The sequence below is a fragment of the Pinus tabuliformis genome, chromosome 6 (assembly GCF_031772625.1).
Source record: "Pinus tabuliformis cultivar Carrire ecotype Pingquan chromosome 6, CPIR1, whole genome shotgun sequence".
In the NCBI taxonomy this organism is placed as follows: domain Eukaryota; kingdom Viridiplantae; phylum Streptophyta; class Pinopsida; order Pinales; family Pinaceae; genus Pinus; species Pinus tabuliformis.
In genome coordinates this window covers 1,735,357,871-1,735,374,451 of record NC_142292.1, presented here as the reverse complement: position 1 = coordinate 1,735,374,451, position 16,581 = coordinate 1,735,357,871, and the positions used below count along the sequence as shown (strand labels likewise).

Genomic DNA, 16,581 nt, shown 5'->3' with positions numbered 1-16,581 from the left:
TAAAATTTCAAACTATAAATAATAATAATAAATTTTCATATATATATATATATATAATTTTAAACTATAAATAATAATAATAAATTTTCATATATATATAATTTTAAACTATAAATAATAATATAAAAAAATATAAAAATACATATAAAAAAATCTAAAAATATTTAAATTTTATTTTATTATAAATTTATTAAACATTTAACATAAAATTACTCCATTTCCAAATTATAATATTATACCAAAAATTGAATCTGATCATCTGACAAAAATGAAAAGAGGAAAATATAAATCTATGTGTGATTTCAACAATCTTAAAATTGTAGGTTCCAAAGAAAATTGTCATAAACTAAACAACATGATATCAATTGCATGCCTAAAAGTTAGGATACACAGAGCAATCCTAGAGGGACCGAAATTGGCTAGCAGACAGGCGCTTGGACCTCGGGACATAGGGTGGCCAGCCACTAGTGCAGGCTACATGGATCGGAAAAGGACACCTAGCATAGAGCTATAGAGGGTATGAAACATGACTAAAGTACATTAACCAGGTAGTAATCTCCATGTACAGTGATCAAATATACATAAATGGGTGAAACTAACACTGGAGAGAGTAACCCAACCACCTAAATGAGTGTTTTCTAAGGTGGGTGTATGCAGATGGAGAGGATATGGGAGGGAGATTTGTGAGCCAAAGTGTGGAGGCTAGCATTGAATGCAGAGACAGTGAGCAGAAGCAAAGGACATGTCAGAGCTCTAAAGAAGGTGCAGAAGTGAACAGACAGGAGTAAATACTAGTAGTGAGGACTCGAAGAGGCATCTTCAAAAGGGTGGGAGGGAAAGAAGCAGAAGCTGCTGTGTCTGGGTCATTATCAGGTTGTTGGGGGTGTGGGCATTGTGTGTATGTAAGTTGGCTTGTATTGTCTTCAAAGAATACATTCTTTGAAGTGGGCCTCCATATGGTAGACTGTATGTTGATGAAGGTCAAAAGAAAAGAAAAAGGAATGAAAGAACCAGGGTGGAAAGACGGGGCCAATGCATTGTGACAGGCCAAGTAGCAGATGGGCCCTTTCAAGGATCATAACCCACATTTTCTTTTTATTGGGATTGGTAATCTTGTAGGGGAGGCCATCTGTGATAATGACAGTGAGAGGTGATGATTCCAGACAAGTCATGGTGGTTTAGGTCATTCTCTGATGTGTGTAATGATTGGGAAACATGTTGCGATGCTCATGTGTGAGGTGGATGCAATATTTGATCTCGTTATGAACAGTAATAAGACCTGTATTCCCCCACAGCGCTGAGCTTTTTCAGCGAGGCCTTGTATACCTCGGTATCTTTTAGGCTCTGTAAAAGACCGAGCTGATCTCTTTCATTGTTTTAGTTCAAGTCATAAGACTAGGCAATCGGTGCTTCTACGAAATCCTCCATAATGAGGAAGCATGGCTGGGAGCTTCCTTATCATCCTCTGCAGGTATCAGGCTCTGACGCTTTTGCTCTGGGCCTCTGTTTTGATTAATAAAGTCATCAACGAACAATACCCATATCTGTGATTGTTGATATATTGTTGTAGGTGGTGGCTGTAGCAGTGTTCCTTGCACTGGCATTTGCTTTCTACGTTTTCTTCGTGCCCTTTGTTGGGAAGAAGATGTTCCAATACATTGCCATGGGCCTCTATTCACCTCTGGTACCAGCTTGCTGCATCTTATTATTTGTATATGGATTCTATGGATGTTTCTTAGCTCAATACCCATCAAGCATTTCCTCCTAATGGCTAAGATCTGGCACTACCCTGAAAACATCTTGTTTTGATACTTTACTATTCAACGTCGCTATGCCCACTTAAAACATCGAGTTGTAGGTTAGTGGGCTAATGACTTTGATAATTTGATTTAACTTAATATGATGTGAAAACTTGCGATGAATATGTTTTGGAGATTGGAATTCGTTTTATATGTGATTGTTATGTTCTGATTTTGGATTTCATTTTCGATAGTGACTGCATCTGTTGGGAAGTTAACATTTATCTATCAAAGTTAATATTTATTTATCACTTGGCACCACTAGGTCCAACAAAAATAGTATCCAGTAGGTATGACTAGTACAGTAGCTAAATCTATGATAGTGGACTGATAGGTCACTGTCTACCCGTCCAGGCATTAGATCTAAACAATCACTGGCAAGCATATAGGCTACTGCAAAATTGTTGCTGAATCTAGTGAGTATGGAACCTGAAAGCTTACTCGTTGGACGAATTATTCACTTTGAAAATGACTGCGTCTTGGGCTGTAAATCATATCCCTTAGCTAGGCTTCTTGAATTATGGATTTTACATAATGATCCATTGAATACAAAACGTCTCGGGAAGCATAAGAGAGAAACCATGATGCAAAAAAACACGAAATTGGAGTTATTTCCATGCCAAAAATCAGTTCATTTAAGCCGGTTGGAAGTTATAGTTCGTTGGCATATAGTTTGATACATTTCAGTACGTTGTCTGCTCAATGGGTCAGACATTCCTCCAAGGGCAAACTGCTAAACACAAGTTTTTCCTTTGTTCTCTAAGCTGCTGTGATCGGGGTCACTCTTCTGTCAAAGTCACCCAGGACTTGCACCTGGCACCACTCGTTTATTCATTTCTTCAAAACCTTGGTAGGTGGCTTTTGACATGCCAAATGTTTTGTCACTAAACTGTGATTCCACTGGCATTTTCGTTTAGAACTTCATGCAATTCGTTCCAGCCAATCTTCATGTTTCTGTCCCATTTCATTTGGATCCTAGAGTAATGATATTCTATATATTTTGTAAGTGATTCAAGAAACATGCGTCTTTCATGATTTTGCCAGATTTTATTTACATCTTAAATGATATTATACATATTTTGCAAGGATTCAAGAAACGTGCTTCTTTCTCATTATTTTTCCATATAGGTGCATTTCTCAGGAACGATATCATATTTAATTATAATAGTAATCTATTTTTAACGTCACCACTAAGGCAGACACCGAATTGGTGTATGAGATCCCCTTATTTGCGGGACAAGGGACGGTTCGTCACTGCTAAGACAGACACCGAATTGGTGTATGAGATCCCCTTATTTGCGGGACGAGGGACGGTTCGTCACCGCCAAGGCAGACACCGAATTGGTGTATGAGGTCCCCTTATTTGCAGGACAAGGGATGGTTTGACGGTTTGACTGCTAAAAACTATTGAAATGTACATACTCTATCCCTCTGGATTTGAACCTGTCGCCTCTTACAAGGAAACACATGCTCTTAACCATCAAGTCCACTCAAATAATTTATGAAGTGTGCTCCATGTGGCTACCCTACAAAGAACAGACTTCAAGGAACATGGCCCCTTTCATGTTTTTCCCATTTAATTTGCAAAAGGAGAGATATTATGTATAGTATTTCATGAAGTGTGCTCCTACCCTGCAAAGAGCAGATTTAAGGGAACATGCTCCCTTTTATGTTTTTTCCCATTTAATTTGCAAAAGGATAGATATTATGTATAGTTTGGAAGTGATTCAAGAACACGCTCCTTTCATGGCTTACCCCCCTACAAAGAGCAGACTTCAGGGAACATGCCCGCTTTCATGTTCTTTTCCCATTTAATTTGCAAAAGGAGAGATATTATGTATAGTAATTCATGAAGTGTGCTCCAAGGGGCTACCCTACAAAGAGCAGACTTCAGGGAACATGCTCCTTTTCATGTTTTTTCTCATTTAATATGCAAAAGGATAGATATTATGTATGGTTTGGAAGTGATTCAAGAACACCCTCCTTTCATGGCTTGTCCCCATTCTATGGTCAGATGAATAATATGATATTATTTTGAAAGTGATTCAAGAAACATACCCCAAGGGCCTGCACCACAAAAAGTGGACCTCCCTTGGCTTAGGTAAAAAGTCCAAGGGTATGCACTTGCACCGGGCTGTACTCCTTTGAAACTCACAAGTCATGCTGTACAACGGTTGGGACAGACTACGATGAGAGTGGAACTCTGGCAAGTGTATTAAATTATTAACACTTCGTTGCCTCTCCATTGGCACAATGTTATTATATTATATTTCGAAAAAACTTGGTTTGTACTTCGATCATGTTTTTGATTTTTAGAAGTTTTCCAATATATCCAGTGTTGGATGCCTTGCAATTGAGTATATCAATTGGTTGGATTCTGTGTAGAAACCAAAAGATATACAAGGCTTTGAGATCGTAAAATGCCTTATTCAGGAGCTTAGAGTATGCACATTCAATGGTCTCGAGTCAGATCAAGATATTAATAGCTTTTGGTCACGCTGGGCTTGCCAAGAGTATTTGCCAACATCTCATGGATTTTGAAATCACAAGGTGTCAGTAGTACGATGAACTATCAAGTTTCTATAAAAGGCATGCTGAGCTATCATAAGTTAGATGGTAGAATAGAACAAGCTGTCACTAAAAAAGTCCTCTGGACAATCTTGTATGAGCACAGTTCCACTTCGGACTCGTACTCTTCTTAGGATGTTAGTCTAGTTTATGAGGGCCTTTGGTACACTTTCTGACTTACAACCTTTATCAAAGTGTCTAAGTGCTCATTTGCCTAAGATGGTCCTTGGTTGAGGAATTACTGGTTTCGAATATTTGACAAGTATATTATATACATCTGCTTTATGATGGCTATCCTTGCCTTTTCTGCCATCTGAGGCACATACATATGGATTCTGTGTCAAGGATATTTAAGTGGCATTTTTCAATTATGTGTTTTGCCACAGGAATTATTAGGGTCAGAAATCTGACGCAGATGTAGCTGGTGTCAAGGGTAGCGCCACAGGAACGCAGTTCATTGAGAACCATCGCTTTCCTATTATGGTAGTTTGTTCTAGGTCGACCACAGGGGCTGTTCTTGACATCTAAGACATATGCTTACTGACTACAGCCTTATCCACGGAAGAGTTAAAATGCTGCCAAAACCTGCCAATTTGTTCAATGCAAAAGTGAACATCTTACATTTATAACAGGTGTTTGCACTAAAAGTATTAATGCTGAACTGCTATTGAAATTTGAACTAGATGCCAAAATTTGGCAGTAACGAATAATGGCTGGAGAAGGATGATTTTGACACCCATCTGAGGGAACACTCATGAGGTTTTATCATAGAATTGAATAATGTTGTAAATAAAGATTCTAGCACGTATTCTTAAAGTCCTCAAGCTGCTGCACTTCCTGCCAAGTAGGTAGCGTATGGTGGGCTATGTAACATGTTTCCCACCATTGCAGAGAGGTTAGAGACAATCATTAAATTCTTCATCACTTGCCATGAAAGACGGCTTTCATTAGGCAATTTTTAAGACATCAGGAAATACATTTAGGAGAATTCACCCATATGAAAAAAATAAAAATAAAATTGTTTCCATGAAATAAGATCATTTTACATTTCATTCTCTTCCCCAAATGTTTCGAAGTTTTCCATAATTTCACTTTTGGACTCCAATGAATGGACAATTTTTTAATCACCATTTTTAAATTCAGTGTTTATCACAGGCGCCAAGTGTTTTTTTTTTTTTTTTTTTAACAATCACCTATTGCATTGGTGTTGTTACAGCAATATTGAGGTTAAGGGCCTATTTGTAGTCAAAACATATTTACACACAGATAACTACCAGTGATAGCTTTTCAACATTTTTTTAATGAAAGCTTTAGTTTAGAACAGGCTATATACTTCATGTTCAAGTACGTTTTTTTTGTCAACCTACACATTTTGAGTGGACTAAAAGATCAACTGTGAACTAAATTCTCAAATTTCTCAAACTTAGCATGACAGATTGTTCACTTGCTAAAAGCTAAATTAAATATCAAATCACCATAATGATATAAACAATGTATAAAATCACATACATCACATACATAATCATGAGCATATAATGTAGTTCAATCAACAATAAGAGTTGAGGTTATATTTCAAATCTAAATATAGTGTCCACACACACAGAGACACTTGGGCTGTGGTTTAGTGCTTGGGAATTAGGATGGGGATGCTACCATGCAAACAGTCTAGGTTCAAACCTCACTGAGTGTAGAGTTGTTGTGCGTGTGAGGAGGATGTTTGGCTTTGCGGAGTTGGTTTCTCTTTGTCATCAAAGGGGTTGTTAACATTAGATTTGCCCTGGAAATCAGAGTGTTAATCTATAGTACATATTCATGGATATCATTTGAGGTAACCTCATTGTTACAGAGTTCACTCTTTAGCATTGGTGGTTCTTGAGTACATTACGGGGTGGATTGTTTAGTTGGTCCAATTATGTATGTTGATGTTTGTAGCTTGGGCGGGTACTTTTGCACATACCTAAGTGTTTAGGCGTGCAAAAGTCACCCAAAGTCTCATTAGGATACTTGCTCAAGTATTGAGCTAGTTGCTATTTTAACTTAGCCTAAGTCTACCTTAGGAAAAAGTTAAAACACATGATTAATTATGTTGGCTATTGAGCTAAAGAAAATTAGGAAAAGTAAAGTATTTACTTTAGTGATTATGTTTTAATCTCAACCATTGATCTCAAGTGAAGTGAGATCTAATCTTGGCCATCAATCACTTTGGAGATTAGGGTTAAGGATTTAGCTCAATGTAAAGTTATAAAAACAAGTCCAAGGAGAGGAAAAAGACACACCATACAACAACACAAGCTATTGAGAGAGGGGTTTTCTTAAGTGGGGAGTGAGATACTCAATTGTGTCGGGTTTGAGGAATGTGCAGGGTTACAACATTAAACATATCTAGTGTTTGATTAGTTGGATCAAATCTAGGGTGTGTTGTAGTTGGAAATTTCTCAGTTGGGCCATTATCCCAGGACAAGAGCTCAAGTAGGTTCAGATTAATATTTAATGAAGAACTAATTTGATTGGGAAGATTTTGTATGTGTCACATATGATTGAGATTGGTTGTAATTTTTCTCCTGTTGAATAATTGTGGTAGGAACATAGTTGTGCTTTTATTCAATAGATTTGTATTCTGCTAGTTTAATAAATTAAAAGATTGATAGTTCATTGAGTGTCCTTGAAACTTGGCATATGGTTGCGTGTCTTTATTATTTAGGGATACATGGATGGATAGAGTTTATAGTATATACATGTTACCTTCATGTAAGTACATGTAGAGTTTATATCAGGGGTACATATTGATAGGTGATTTAGCATTACAAGTGCATGGTGCACCATACCTATAGTTTTAGTGCAGTATTTAGTGTGAGAATGAAGATTGAAGATCCCTAGGGGTGTATTCAGGGTGATCTTGTAGTATCATATTTTTTATGATTTGACCTTAGTTTTGGACACTCTTTGGGATTTTGGTGGATGTTATTTTTAGAAGTTTTTGTAGAGTGGTCTAATTGCTGGTTTGATTTCATATTTGAGGACCTAGTTGGAGGAGTTGGCTATGTTGTGAATTTTCATTAGATTCCAACGAGGAGTTATTTTTAGTAGGTGGTCTACTGTCTAATCGCTGGTTTGATTTCATATTTGAGGACCTAGTTGGAGTTTCATTAGATTCCAATGATGAGCTAGTTTTAGTAGGTGATTGGACATTTGGAGACCCAATATGGTGAGCAACATCAGTACATTGGTGTTCAATTCTAGGGCATCTTGATCACTTTGAATTTTGAGGGACCAGATGCATTTTGGCATGGTCTATATTTAGCTCACTGAGTCCACTGTTAGTTTTTGTAGCATCAAATGTGTTCTAGCCTTAGAAATTTTGTGGAGAGCTAGAATACATGAGATCTCCAAAACCCATAAATTGTTTCCCAAAATTCCACCTAGAAATGACTTAATTAGATTATTAGCTAGTTTTTAAATATTTCATAAGTCTAAACTTAGGGAATATGGTTAATTAATTAGTATTAATTAAGTCAAGGCATGAATGATCTAGAAACTCACACAGATCGACTCCAAGATGATCCTAACCATTGATTATGTTTTAATCTTGGCCGTTGGTGCTCCAACATAGGATTATAAGAGGAGGTTGATGTGGTGATGGAGAGGACACTGAGAGGTTCGCTTTCATGAGTAGTAGTGGTCAGTTGCCGGAGAGAGAGCTTGAGATCGAAGCAGTGAGAGAGGGGCAGAGGCAGTGAAGCTGGAGGAAGATTTCCAGATTCGGTGAGTGCATTTGCAGAGAGGCAAGAGAGCAATAGAGAGGCTGATGCTGGGGCAATGCAGTAGCCTCTAGAGGCAAGATCGATTTGCTGAGAGGGAGAGACGTTTTCAATTCTAGAGGTCGGGAAGGAGTCCCAGAGTGCTGAAGAAGCATCTTTCCAGTCAACAGAAGGCAAAACAACCTCATCAGAGTCCAGTTCGAGGCTAGACATCCAACCAACTACGCAAAGCAGCGTGGAGGTTGACACAAAGGCTTAGAGGGCCGAAATTCTGAAGGCAAGTTGTGTTGGGAGATTGCCTGTGGGGTGAGGAAAATTCCTCACTAGATTTTTGCCAGTATTTTCTCTGCAGGATTGCCAATATTTGGCATCCAAATTGTATTCAAATTATTTCACTGCTGCTTAAGAATAAAACCCTCAGTTGTTGCATCGGTTTTCCCAAGTTGGGTTTTTCCTGGGACTTTTGTCCAAAAATAATTGTGTTATTATTATGTGTGTGTGCTAGCATTTCTTCCAGCGTTTATTCTTCTGCAATTTTATTTGTGTAGATTGCAGTGTGGTTTATTCAATATTTGCTGTAGCAAAAAACAAATAAATTGTTAAATTAAATTAACAATTAGGAGAATAATTTCCAGTTGGTGCAATAGAATTCTGGTATTGGAATTTTCACATCCACATGGAAGATATTGGCTATTTTGGCATAGTGTTGAGTACTGGGAGGTTCTCATATGTTGTTAATTGAGGAGTGCTTGGTCTAGAGAAGCTTTTACATTGCTATTTTTAAAGTTTCTCCTTTCAAAAATTCACTTAACTCATGATATTATTTTTAATCCTCAATTATCCCATAATTTAAGGCTTAATTCTAGGGGATTCTCTCCTGAGGAAATTTGGAGGATCTATTTTAGGCAAATTACCATATATGTGTAGTTTATCTTATGGTTATCATTGAAGGAGAGGGATATTTTGGAGTTGTTGTTTCTTCATAAGTTCATACACATACTATTTTTTCTAAAATAAGTGTTATGTTTGGAGACCACAATTTTTCTCTTCTATTTTTTTTTAATCTTACCTATTTTTATTCTCTCATACTTCTATGTATAGTACTAAGCAAGTTGGAGAAAAGAACTTTATTGTGTGAGATCTTGAGCTTCTTCTCTTGTTCTTTCTTCTTCCCCTTCTCCGCTGCCTCATCTTCCCAAAGAGATTGAGATTGCTAGCTAGCGTGGAGTATTAGTGGTGGAGATTAGTTTTGCTGGGTTGTGACTAGCATTGCCCCATTTATTTGAGTTGATTTGTGCCTTGGAGTATTGATGTCCGAACTTGTTAGAAGTTTGTTTTTTCTACAACTTTTGATAATAAAGATACATGATTTCATTGGGAACTACCTCAAGTTTTTCATGTGTGGGATTTCTATTTTCGTAGACTTTCATGTGTTATTGATCTCATTCTTGACAGGGCTTGAGTGAATAGGCCTACGATTATTTTTTGTTCTATCTGCGTTCTATCTTTTCCTTTTTCTAACACTATGGAAGGTATTGGTTATTGATTCTACTCTCTCGTTTTCTGCATTTGATACAAATTTTCACATCAAACAATGAACACTTCGCATTTTAGGCATATTAGATTAGACATATAGGGATTTTTTAATTTCGTTTTAGGTACATTATGAGAAGTTTAGCTCACCGTAATTTTCAGTGTTCCACCAAGTTTTGGAAATGTAGGAGTGGGAGTTTGGAAACGCGCATGGGCGACGTGTGGACACCCCTCTACTAAATTTTAGGGAAATTCATGAGGGACAACGGTATGTCAGGTTCCCCACTATAGGGGTCCTTGTATCTCAAATTACAAAAGAACAAAAATCCCAACAGAACAATTCTTCCATGTAAATTCATCATTGTACAATGATTACTTTGCTTGCATAGTTTTTTTTCACTTTTTTTTTAAATGTTTTGCAAAACATGTCCCGCACACTGGTGAAACGTTTTGTTGTGTGTTTTGCCAAGTTTTGCGAAATGTGAAGTGTGGCAAAATGTTTCACCAGTGACCCTTGTCTGGAGGGTATGCCCTTGACCTTGTGGGATGCGTCTCCATCAAACACTGGTAATTTTCATCTCGTGCATAAACAAAGTGAGAACTTATAAAAACCTGTAAAAAATTATAAAAAAACTTAAAGAAAACAGCTTTAAAATTTAAAAAAAGGTCATAATTAGCTGCTGTATTTTCCAATATCACATATTGAAGACTGTTTTCAATCATATTAGTTGCATTGGGTTGCTTTCCCAACCTCATTAATTTTCTGCATTGGATTTTGTGCCATCTTTCAGCCTCAAAACAGAAATTACAGATTGCTGTAACTTCTGTTCTGTTATTTTATTGGGATTTTTTTCAAACTATAATTGCAATAGGTTTGCCCTTTCAGTGTTTCACTGATAGATAAAAATTGCATTGTTTTCCGTGCTTTTATTTTTTATTTTGGAGTCATTAAATTGTCTATTACTTGCTGTTTTTTGCATTTTATGTGCAGATTTGTTAAGGGCAGTAAGTTGCGAGTTTGATTTAAGTTTCACTTATTGTTTAACTACACAAGTGACAAGTCATCTAGTGGTTCCCCCGTGTGGTTAGCAATAACTAACCTGAAGTGTCCGGAAAGAGTATGTGGAGACAGTGTACTATTTCAATTGCCTTGGAACTGAACAGTTTTAAGTGATAACATATTGGCATCATTTTCAGGGAATACAACATTGGTGAGTATTGCGTTTATTGTAGATATTATAATTACTTGACCCATCCACTGGATTCCGGTTCCAACTTGTCTGATAGGTATTATTCCATATGAATAATGCATATTGAGGGATTGTATTTACATGAATTGATGGAACAACCAATAGAGGAAAGACAGACCAAAGTTAAATGGAGGGGTTTGCTCCATTAAACTTTAATGCCATATATGGGTATGCTAATCTCATTCCCAGTGATGGAAAGTGGTAGAATTACTTTCCATATTAATATGGAAAAAGGGGTGAATCAGTTTACTAACATCTCAGAAAGTTTGATATGTTTGTTGATCGCCTTGATGTGATACAAGAAGATGTAATTAATGAAACTGTTTGCTATCTCGTTAGCTCATGATGCCATGCAGTAGTTCATTCATGGGTTATTTCAACTTCTATTTCATCTCGGGTAGAGTTGCAGAAATAGTTCCTATATAGGTTTAGGGGCCCCAATGAAGGTGATGTGATTTCGAATAGGTTTTGATAATGATTCAGATGGCGAGGTTGTTTCCAATACCCCGTCTTCTTCCCTTGTTGAAAGAAAGAAAATTAATTGAAGTTATTAAGGATGGAGTGGTTGATAAGACCTTTACTAAGGATAAAGTTGTATATCTTTCTTGTGATGATTTATTGGATGATGAACATACTACAGTGCCTGAGAAAATGGTGACCCTCAATAATTGTGTTGAAATCGTACCTATACATCATGACATAGAGCTTCCAGTCCAGGTTGAAGGTAATTTTTCTAGTAGTGAGGAGGTGATACCAATTTTGAGCAGTGGGAATACTTTTATGATTTGGTAATAGTTTCTTGAATTGAGTTTATTTCAACATCTATTTTTGAGTTTAATCATTGCCTAGATTCAGGAGGGCATGTTGACCTAGAGGATCTATTTTAGAGAATAACAAGGAAGATTTGGGGGTTTTGTCCTCCTTTCTAGATGAGGATTTGCTTTATTATAAAATGCATAATTGGTTATGCTTGATTCCTGTTACCCACCAAAATCGGTGACCCCATAGGAAGAAATTTTTCGCTACATTTGATAGCCATCCAAACACATAGTTAGCCAATAGCCCGTGCCAACCACCTTTAGATGATGATATTCATTATTCCATGTGCCTTCGCCATTTGTATCAACATGTGCCTTTCACCATCCGACATTGACACTTGGAGGTAGGTGGGCTGCTATTCAAAAGGTATTTTGATCATTTTGTAATTAGGTGCTTACACTTGTTTGTTTTGGGCATTTAGTATGGATGACAGAGTGATCAGGAAGTTTGACAAATCTTGACTATAATTTTGTTCTCTCACCTTACTAAAGGGGTTAATCTTTGACCTTAGCCTAGTGGGACCTCCCTTAAGGTCCTTTAAGTTATAAGAGGGGCACTACTTGGAAAGCCATGATTGAGATAGCATGTTCCATTCTCCCTATATCATACGTAACATTTTCCATGCCACATTACAAGCCCCATATCTCACCTCCATTCTTCGGGCACAACTTGTCATTGGTTCTTGGGGATTTGGCACTCATATGTTCACATACCTTGAGTAAAATTTGCCTTGGGAAGATGATGCAGCTAAAAGAAAGGAAAATGCATATCATGGCCACAACAAAACAAAGAAAGAAAATCAAAATGCAAAACATGGTCGGGACATAAAGATTAGCACGTGGGCAAAAGCCTAACATGAGTTCTACCTCCCTCATATGGCCGTAACCTGGTTCTTGAGCACATGATGCTCCATTACATAAAAAATGAACCCTTGCATGTCCCAACTCCAGTGAGAGATAAATTGGCTCGTCTTAAAGGGGTAATAAAACTGCGACATCATACAAAGCAAGCTCTAACCCTCGAGCTATAAGCGACAATACAAGGAATAATCAAGATGTAAAAGGTGCACAAGAGGGGTGGAAGAATTAGGCCAAGCTGGTAACTCATTTATCAACGAATGCTCCCTCCTCACATCTATACACTCAAGATGTGGACACACCCTATCAGCTGCTCCCTTTGACCATGGCACTTGACCATGGAGTCCCCCCCCATTACCACATTAGTATACACTAACACCTATTGATTGAAGGGTGGACCAGGGCAATGTCATTCCCCTTAGGGGTTGGAAGCGCCTAATAGGGTTGACCATTAGCCATCCCTATCAAGGGAGAAACCACCCTTGCGAGAACTTGGTCCTGATTTTGGAAGGGGATCTCCGTTTGGAATATTAGTATACCCTTAACACTCAAGTTTGGTTCACTAAGATGCATTATTGATCTTAGTCTCTGATGGATGGTTGCTTTCACTAGAATTTATGTTATTTTTGTCAGGTGGGTCACTACAGCATGGGTCTTGGGCACTCACTTCACAGATAATACATTGGCCTAAGCAGATGTAGCGTTGAGAGACTAGAGCCTCCTGACAACACTAATAGATGAATCATGTCACCGGTCTCAGTGTACCTCCAGAACTCGGGATGTTGGTCAACTTTGACATGGTTTTGAGGATTCTTTATGATGACACCATTGGACTTAGTATGCCCTTAGGCTGGCCTTGACATAACTTGACGGGCAGGAGTTGATTCAGAGCCTAGATGAGGATGGTCTCCCATTGAGAGACTAGGGAGGGTTTGTTGCACCAGAGGAAGCCCTAACGCTAGAGAGAAGGAGGCCTTATTTGACAATTGGAGACCCATGGAGACCACTTGATGGCACCCCAGCTGACACTTGGGACCCCACAAGAGATATTAAGGTGGATTTGAGGGCCACCCCTCAAATCTTGGATCATACATGCATCTATACACATTTGGACACCTCATCACCCTTTGGCATGACATTTGGAGCCTAAATTGTACATGGTGTCAACAATTAAAGAGGCTACGACTCACACGTGTGGGCTAATTAGGCTTATTTTGTTGTTAGTTAATGGTTTGGCTTGTAACCCAAGTACATTAATGATCAAACTTGTTTTTAGGGGCTTTGTAGGCTAAATTAGGAGACCTAAGCTTCATATAAATGGAGGATAGGTTCATTTCATTTCTCGTCATCACTTGTGATCTAATTAGACCCTCTTAGAGAATTCAACCTAGCTGAATCGTGATCTTGTATCTTGTGGAGATGTGATCTTTTGAGGATTTTTGCTTATGGAGCTATTCTTTGGCTTTCAAGATGTCATTTTGGAGCAATAAAGGATTTGTTCATGCATTCTATCTTGTAAGTGTACCTTGTATTTGATAAATTGTTGCACTTTGTGGGTATTGTATGGAATGGTTAATTATCTGGGGTTTCTATGTGCAAGTTGTTGAAAATTATTCTATGAAATCTTGGTAATAATATTGCATACATTACCCACTTATAGAATGTGAATGACAATCCCATGGGTGATTCTTTTAACTAGCCCTCCCCATTGACTTTGCTCCCTCACAAAAGTGATAGCTAGGGGTTGAAACCTAGGGTTTCATGATTCCCTTACTCCTTTCTAGGGTTTAGTTATTTTCTCCTAAGTTAGAAATCCTTTAGACTCCATCACCCAAGATCAAGGCATTGGCCTTGGTCACATTGTTGATCGCCTTGAATACTCACAATAAAATTCACTTTTCTTCTCCAAAACTTGATTTCGACCTCTTAAGGAAAGTTGCTAGCAAGGGCTAGGGTATCTTTTTCAACTAGGGTTGAAGATGTTGCTATGTGGAGGGATTTAACAAATTGTGGTAAAAGATTTGCCTCAAAATCAAGTTATTCACGTGGCTAATTTATCCATTTTAGGGCTGATGTCCTTTGCCCTTGGTAAACTGTGCCTAGTTTATCATAGGATTCAACTTGAGGTTTCTTGAAAGCTTCTTGTGCCATTTATTGTAGCCTTTTCTTGGCCTTCTGATCTTAGGTGAGTCTATTAACCTTGCTTATTCTCAAGCCCTAGGTCACACTGTGCCCTAATTAGGCCTTTTGGAGGATGCACATTGCCTTGTTTTGCTCGCTGAGCCCTGTTCTTAAGAGGAGCATCCCTCCTTGGCCTATCTTTGTCACATTTATCCATAGTACTTGATAAATCCTTTAAGTGACTTGATATAGGGAAGCCTCCCTTATGGTGAAAGTCCACTAAAAAGCAGGAGGTAGTGGTTGTGATGACAGGGGGTTACACCTCATATTGGTGTCCCTTGGTCGAGTTTTTGTCTTGTGAGCTACCCTTACAAGAATTGCTAGATTTTGAGGCAACAGACCCGTTGTCACACAGAATGTCTAGGCACCGCGAAAACGACTCAGATCGGGGGAAGTCACATTGATCCCTAATCACTCCGTTTGAGTTGTCTCCCAATAGCAGACTAAGGGGGGTAAACCCTATGGAAATGGAAAAATGAAAGATTAGTTGGGAGCCAACCAACTTGAGAGACATAGCTAAGCAACCAATACTTGTTTTAGAGTGTGCAAGATTTTAAGGATTCAAAATGATTTGAAGAAGGTGATACCAGTGCCTTGTGGAGTCAACTATCTTGTGAAGAAAATAAGGTTCAAGTAAAGGATGGGAAACTACTACTGAAAAGACTTGACTGCCTCATATGCAAATGCAAAATTTAAAACTATGTGAAATGCAGGGACTTGGTTAATTTTAGTTAAATGAGGGCCTAAAATTATTTCTGAAATATGTCTTGAACGTTACTCAACTTAAGGCTCAGAAATGTGGTGATCTAAATGTGAAAGCAGGTACTTATACTAGCACTGCAAAATGTAAAATCTGCACAAATAATTACTGAAATGCACAATGGACTGAAATGTAAAACGCTGGAATAAAACACCTTTAAATTCAAAAATTCATTTGTATGAAATATTCAATCAAGAACATTAGATGCATAAGTAAAACTAGATTAGCCCAACTGGCTTAAGCATGTAAAAAACAAATGAACTTTAGAAATTAAACTAAATGTTTTAAACTTAGATCACATTAATGAAATATCAGTCTAGTAACCTTTTCTTACATCAAATGTTAAAACCAACAATATATACTAAAATAGCAGTCCTGTAACCATGCAATATTTAGAAATTTCTATATATAACAACAGAAAATTTTAAATGACAAACTGATAACTACAATTTAGAAAATTTTAGAGTTTAATTCTTTTTGATTTGTTGACGTATTTGATCTAAGAAACTCAGAAATAAACTACTGAACACTAGTAAAACAATTTTCAGAAATTTGTTTGCAAAAGTTACTGAAACTGACTTCTATTTCTACAATTATACAACAGTAAAAATGTAAATTAAATCTGTTGTTAAATTCAGAAAATTTCCGAGTTTAATTCTTTCTGATCTATTGATGTATTTGATCTAAAAACTCATAAAATTATTGAAAAAACAGTGAAATAATATTCAGAAAATAGCATGCAGAACTGAATACAATGGGTTATTTGGTGGAGGACTTCAGCTCCCAATGACCAAGAACAAACCCAGAAATTATTTCTTGAAATCTCAGTGACCAAGACAAGCTACGAAACTCTCCTCTGGAAGCTTTAGCGCCTACTTTCTTCTAACAACGACCATATCAACTATCATTAACTCCAATGCAGCTTAGAAAATAAGCAATGGGGATTGATACACGCACAATAGGGATAATCTTTGGCTCTGGTTCGAATCAACCAAACAAGCATGTCCCTTGGTGTATTGTGTTTACCCAACTCTGTGTACAAAATGCAGCCTTCTT

The 16,581-nt window shown here is 37.5% G+C and overlaps 1 protein-coding gene across 1 annotated transcript in view; it reads left to right on the top strand.

Moving 5' to 3' along the window:
- The first annotated feature begins 402 nt into the window (after positions 1-402).
- Positions 403-16,581, top strand: part of LOC149265825 (putative protein S-acyltransferase 22) — a 63,576-nt gene continuing 47,397 nt past the window's right edge. Inside the window, exons 1-2 of the mRNA XM_089429786.1 lie at positions 403-1,471; positions 1,571-1,684. Of these exons, the coding sequence (XP_089285912.1) occupies positions 1,430-1,471; positions 1,571-1,684 (156 nt within the window). The 5' untranslated portion in view covers positions 403-1,429. The remainder of the gene's footprint in view (positions 1,472-1,570; positions 1,685-16,581) is intronic.